Genomic DNA, 6808 nt, shown 5'->3' with positions numbered 1-6808 from the left:
CCCTGGCTCGACTTGCCCTCCTCCTGTCCTCCCTCCGCCCACCCTGGGCCGGCTTGTGCCTTGTTTTGGGGCTGTTTTGGGTTTTGTTGACCGTCTGGAGACGCTCGTCGGTGGGGGGGTACTGTCACACTCTGCCGGTTGGCCATCCTTTGTGTTTACTTTTGAGTTTGGTATCTGCCTTGGTATGTTGAGTTTTGGGTTCTGTCCTGTCTAGTGTCCAGTATCTGTTATATAGTCTGCTTGTCATGTCTAGTCTCTCTGTTTTCCTCTGCTCTCTCTCTCTCTGCCTCGTTAGTCTCATGTCTGTCACCTGTGTTGCTCCCGCCCTGCTCGTTAGTCCCTGTGTATATATACCTGGTGTTTCTGTCTTGTCCTTGTCCGGTCATTGTTCATGTTACCCCCCAGTCTGTCGTGTGTGTACTCTCTGCCTGTAACCAGCCTTGCTTGTCTCGTCTTGTCTCGTCTCCCGGTACTTTTGGATTTTGGATTTCAGTTATTCAGCCACTCACCTGTAAGTGTGCTCGCTTTTGTTTGTTTATTAAAACCCTTCGTTGTACCATACCTGCCCCGCTCTGTGTCCTGCGTTTGGGTTCTCCAACCTGCCTCCACACCACGATCGTGACAATACTTAAAGGTCATATAAAGGTCATTAGCTTATATGTAGCCTATTCCATAAATATCACTGCCTGAGAGAGAGAGAGAGAGAGAGAGAGACATATGGCAAACCTTGCCCCCAAGTATGTGTCCCTGTGTCACAACCTGAGGGACAGTGAATGACTCAGCAAACGGTTGCACATAGTGTTCACTGCATGGCATGTTAAATCTGATTCATTCTTGTTTGTAGTTTACGTTCTTTCTATATTTGTTATTTTTTTGTGGTTGTAACTTATAACTGCTAAATTGAATTGTCATGATTGCATTAATTCTTGTTATGTTACATTCAAATGTGAACTTTGATTTTGCTGCAAACCGCTTAGGCAACATTGTTTAACTTAAACATTCATGCCAATAAAGCACACAGAGAAAGCAATTTGGCAACAACTAATGGTTGTTTCACAGAGCCTATATGAGCAAGGAATGTTGAGGAAGAGGTCAGCTTTAGCTCACTGCACACTTACCCAATGTTCTCACACTTGCAGCAGCGGAGAAGGCAGATCAGGAGGGCGATGATGATGATTGCACTAATCACTGACACAGTGATTATCAATATCTGGAAGTTCACTACAGACCGAGACAGAGAAGCACAATGTCAAAGTTAAGCAGGAATCCACAGTCACGCATTAAGGAATTTCCCCTCGGGGATCAATAAAGTATTTCTGATTCTTATTTCTGATCATGATTGACCTTCAAGACAAAGAAAAAAAATGTTCTACTTCTCTCCGTAGTTCTCCTTTTCTTCATTTGTTGTTTAAATATCACCGTTATTGTGTAAGCAACATTTTGCTGTTGTCGGACCATGACGTGCTTGCTAAGTCTAATATGTTTATGATCTTGGATAGTTTGCACATATTCTTTATACTGTCAACATTTGCACATTCTTTGGTCAATATTTTTGTTCTTTCAATTATCTCTTTTATTTTGGATTATTTAATTTTGTATAATTATGCTTTTCGACTTTTGCAGTACTTTTTTTTCTGTTGTTACCATGGCAAATTCCTTGTACTGTATGTTAAAAACCTACTTGGCAAATAAACCATCTTCTGTTTCAACCTACAGCAAAGCACGGAGGGGATGTATTAAGCAAAACATCCCTGGTTATTGTATCTATTATCAATCTCTAAATAGATATTAGATAAGATATATTTTTTCCAGAAAATTTATTATATCTAATGGTTTTATGTCATGGTGTTCTAATTGTAATATAAAATAACATGTATTGTGAAGCACTATGTTTGCTAAAATACATGCTAAGTTTTTCCTGATTTACGAAAATTGAGGATGAGGTGTTGTACTTGGCTATATCCACTTACTATTGGCAAACTGGTTATGTAGCACAAAGGAGAAGTGCTATTGCTATAGTGAGCTGCTGCAATAGAACTGTAAAACCAAATTCAGGAAACTACATACAGAAAAAATTTATTTTCTGTAGCCATGGTATATAAGAGCTTAGAAGTACTTACAAGTTAATTAATTTATTAGTCGATCAACAGAAGATTAACCTGCAAGTATTGTTTTTAAAGTGACTCATGTAATTTATTCATCAAGTAAAAACACCCAAAACCCATTGACTCAAACTTCTCAAAAGTGATTTGTTGCTTTTCTGTTTTATGTCATTTGAAAATGATTATCTTTTGGTGGAGTCATTTTGGTCTGGGTATCATTGGATAAACCCATTTTCATTTAATGTAATTCAGTTTATCATGGCATAAGCATTTAGCTTACCTCTCCTGAACAAGCTTATGTTTACTGTGTGTGTGTTTGTGTGTGTGTGTGTGTGTGCACGTGCACTCTCTTACTCCAGCAGAGCCCCCAGCGTGCATCATTCAGTGGGCATAATGCATGCGGTGGAAGGATGGTTCTCACTGGATATGTTATACAGGACTTGGTTTGGATACACCACAAGCACTGTAAAAATAACCAAACACATAATTACCTTGTTATTATTTGAGCAAATATTGAATCCAGAGGTATTCAAGGGAAACACAGGACACACACGATACACACATATAAAAAGTAGAAAATAGGGGAGGAGGAATGAAAGACACATCAGTTACACCCTAAACCAGTCTAACATGTGGAAGTGGAGGAGGAGCCATTTGCTTTTCTTTTTCATATAAGCACACACATAATGTAAATCCATGTAATCAGTCCCAGGACTTACCGACACGTTTTTCAGACAATCTTCACAGCTTGTCCCATTCTTTGTCTCACACACTGTGGAGCAAAAAAGTAAGTTTAACCAAAACAAATATGGGACAACATGATGTCCTTTTTGCCTCACAAGAGAAAGTAAGTGACTCTAATCTTGCAGAGATTAGCAGAAAGCATAGAATCAGATTAATTGAGACCTGAAGGTTTGTGCTCACTGTGGTTTTTGTAACTACAGCTAATCCTCCTGGGACATTCTCCATGGAGACACAGCACAGTAAACACACAGATTTTGGACCAGTCATGTTATTATCAGCAGACTACACAGGACAACAGTGGGGCTTGTGTATCCACAGGTCTGTAAAATTGAGGTGTTAATAAACATTCTCATTCTTGTGTGGCTGGTTTGTTTGTAGCTATTTCTGCTAGTTTATTTACCCTGAAAGACACAACGATATCAATGCAATCAATATTTATCTTGCTTTTATGTAGCCTTGTTTTTTTTTAAAGATTTTCTGAATTATTTTAAGAAAATAATCTTCAAACAGAAACTACAAATACTGGAAGTGTGACACAGGAACAACACAGCTCAAAAAAAGTTTTTGGTTGCTTACGCCTTGATTTGTTCCCATTAATCTTTGTAAATGTAAGATACAGAAGAGCTAAACAGTACTTTCCTTAATAGAGAAAATTAAGGTCCGAAGAAAAGTCTCTCAATCATTTTTTGATTCTGTATCCTTTACATTTAACCTGGGACCTAATAATGAAATAGTGACGCATTAAATCATTTCCTACCATCGCCAGGTGCGGAAGACTGGGCCCAAACTGTCGCCAATCCGAAGACAAGTAGAAGAGCAGGGAGAAAAATCCGTAAATCCATCATCCAACCACTTAGACACAGATTATTCCAGATATTATTGTGTTGTTATTAGATTCGAGAAACCGGTGAGCGCAGAAAGGGGAACTGACGCTGCTCCGGTCGCAGCTGAAACTCGATCAGAGAAGTTGCCGAGAAGGAACCAAAGGCTGAATTCCTTTCGCAAGCTCATTACGCACCAGAGACAAAGGTGGGGAAGGCGTGTATGTGCATTTTTTTTCTTGTAGGCATGGCGCAAGAAGTAGACTAATAGATCCTTTTCTGAGGCCTAAGTGGCTAAAAGTACCACAGAAGTCCTTCATTCAAAATGTTACTGAAAGGCTCCTTTCAATGACATATAATCAGACGGTCATGTACCACAATACATACTGTGTCTGTTTTTTAGCCAAGAAAAATATTTTTCACAAATATTTGAGCGAACATGTAGGTTCTACACATGAATTTGTACGGTTTTAGTAATAAACTGTTTATACCACATTTAAAAAAGTAGCCTAATAACAATAAAGATATGTGCTTAAGTCTGCATGTTTGAAATGTCATCATTTCACTCCTCTTCTCAAAATGCTGTAGCCCAGGGGCGATTCTAGGATCAGACCTTTAGGGGTGCTTAGCCCCTAATGAGAATGTAGCATACATACAATACCTTGCAAAAGGTATTGGAGAGAATAAGTAGGCCTGCTAGAGCGGAGCGGGTGAAGAGCCGAGCAGGTCAGTCAAGGGTGTCACTTTGTGTTGAAAAGTGGTGGGGACATAAGGGCTCAGATTAGGGGCGTGATGATACATTTTGGTCATGAGACATGACAATGCATGAGAACAAGACAAGAAGATTTTTAGCACTATCTAGATTCAATATTTGATGCTGAAATATATGTGAGGGGGGTCTAGGGGTCCTCACCCAGAAGATTTGTGCATATAACTGGTAATTTCCTGCATTCTGGAGACATTTTCTGGTCCAATTTACAGTGGAAATGTCTTTTTTATATGAGTGAAAACTATATTGCATTGCAAGTTTTTTTTATTGTGCAAAAAAACGTTTCTCAAAGCATTTTCATTTGTTAGTTAACATTTCTTGGTGCAAGCTGTTTTTCACGATGTTTTTAACAAATGCTTTAAAAAAGTGATGTGGACAAAATCAGCCATTTCAAAATGTGGTGAGGACATGTCCCCAGCATTCCCAGTGTATATAACACTTATGGAGTCAGTGGACCAGTTAAGGTCAGACAGCAGTGTGGAGCTGTGTGCTCGGAAAGCTGTAGACTCGTGTTTACTCCCTCAGAGGAGGGAGGGTGTTGAAAGTGTTTCCCTAAATTAAGTGTTCATTCTTGCATTTCCGTTAAATCTTGTTACATGCTTGCTTTCTCTTTTAAGGAAGAAGTTTTTTGTTGCTGATTCAGTTGAATTTATCAGTATTATTTAATTGTTATTAGGACTGACCCCAAATAGTCGAAGATTCGATGCTTCGATGCAGAGCCTGATTCTACTGTCAATCTCACAGTCGAAGCTTCGCAGCGAAACAAGAATCCTGCCATTTTGGCGATATGGGGGTGTTCAACGTCAGATTTTACATAGAATTACCAGTTTTCTCCCAATAAGTTAATATATAGCCTATTACAATATACATTTCAAAGTTTAATGCTGTAAATTTATGTAAAACATGTAAAAAGAATAAAACTTCCAATAAATGTTTTTAAATGCGTAAATAAATCCTAAATTGTCACCGCAACACTGGGTGGTCAGTTCGCATGTGTAAGCGTAGCTTGTATGTGTGTAGTGGCAGAAGAGGAACACTTGCTGAAGAGACCCAGGCCCAGACTGACAGACACACAAATTGTTCCACTGTAGCTGACAGGATGGCCAGTGCGGTCACGGATCATAATAAAACATTAGAAACTGAAAAGGACATTAAACCCGTTTAATATAAGAAAAGCCATATGAAACTGTAGGTTAATTGATTGCCCCTTCTCTAACTTATCCAAAATCTAACAGAGGACAAATAAAGTCATTTTCGGAAAATAATAATGAATTATTGTATTATTTTTTAGATTAAATTTCGGGGTACTTACTTACTTAGGCACCCCTAAAACTCGTCTAAAATCACACCTGCTGTAGCCTACAATAAGTGTGTGATAACTAGTCTACTTTTAGTACGGTTAAATGAGGTTTGCTTTAGGCCTATCATTCCTAGAAAAACAACTTGTTATTTTGAAAATAAAATATAATGGAAGAAAAATAAATCCGACCAGAAGTAGGTCTAACAGTGACACGTAAAAAACAAGGAAAACTGATGTATATCTTTTTAATGAGATAGTTTCCTGTTGTTTAAATAAGCCACACTTTTTACTGCAGCTTATTGCTAACGTAATTTAACCATATAAAGGTGAAAAATAGAACCATATGTTATATTTTCATCAGACTGTGCATCACTGATCACCATGATCTTAAAACTGGAATTATTCTCCTGCTCAGTTCTTGGTTTACATGGCTTACCCTCTGAAATTAGGCTACTGTCTTTTGAAGGTAGTTTCGAGCTCACTCAGCCAGAGGTATCATATGAATTTTGATACCAAACATGTAATGTTGGCTAAATGTTGAATGATTGCTTGTATTGCCAGGAGCTCACCTTGACTTGCGTCCTCTCTTTGGCTTTCTGAAACTGTTGATAGATCTCATTTGACATTGTAGCTATTATGTTGATTAATTTATGATAGTGATTAATTTATGTTATAGGCCTACAATGCAAATAAGCTATAGATTCCTGGCTAACCGCCTTCAATCTAAACAACTGTTGGTATTAGTTTAAACCATTCTAAGTCCTAAGCGGCCATCCATTCAAATTTTTTTTTTACTCATTACACATGATAACGGGATAATTATCTTGAGATCTCGATATAACGCCTGTTGTTGTCCCGCGATAACGAGATCATTTTCTCGAGATCTCGTGATAATGAATGTTGTTTTCCTGTGGTAACGGAATAATTTTCTCATCATCTTGAGATAACAAACCATAGCTGAAAACAGGGGTCGGCAGGTACGTTTCTTTAGGATCATTTCAGAGGACTTTTCAGTGTCACTGGTTTGCTTAATTAGTAGAGCACAGGACTCATAAACCAAGTGACCCTGGGG

General features: G+C 38.3%; 1 protein-coding gene and 1 long non-coding RNA gene across 3 annotated transcripts in view; one reads left to right on the top strand and one right to left on the bottom strand.

Moving 5' to 3' along the window:
- LOC123978528 overlaps window positions 1-2138 on the top strand; it is an 8109-nt gene extending 5971 nt beyond the window's left edge. For both annotated transcript variants that reach the window (XR_006826996.1, XR_006826997.1), the window contains exon 4: window positions 1140-2138. This is a non-coding gene — a long non-coding RNA (uncharacterized LOC123978528). The remainder of the gene's footprint in view (window positions 1-1139) is intronic.
- Window positions 1-3830, bottom strand: part of pttg1ipa (PTTG1 interacting protein a) — a 7097-nt gene extending 3267 nt beyond the window's left edge. Inside the window, exons 1-4 of the mRNA XM_046061775.1 lie at window positions 3604-3830; window positions 2822-2874; window positions 2457-2565; window positions 1119-1221 (exon numbers count right to left, since the gene is read on the bottom strand). Of these exons, the coding sequence (XP_045917731.1) occupies window positions 1119-1221; window positions 2457-2565; window positions 2822-2874; window positions 3604-3691 (353 nt within the window). The 5' untranslated portion in view covers window positions 3692-3830. The remainder of the gene's footprint in view (window positions 1-1118; window positions 1222-2456; window positions 2566-2821; window positions 2875-3603) is intronic.
- Window positions 3831-6808: the final 2978 nt, after the last annotated feature.

This window comes from Micropterus dolomieu, linkage group LG11, assembly GCF_021292245.1.
Source record: "Micropterus dolomieu isolate WLL.071019.BEF.003 ecotype Adirondacks linkage group LG11, ASM2129224v1, whole genome shotgun sequence".
NCBI lineage: Eukaryota > Metazoa > Chordata > Actinopteri > Centrarchiformes > Centrarchidae > Micropterus > Micropterus dolomieu.
Note: the sequence above shows the minus strand (reverse complement) of the source record. Positions and strands in the feature narration are given on the sequence as shown.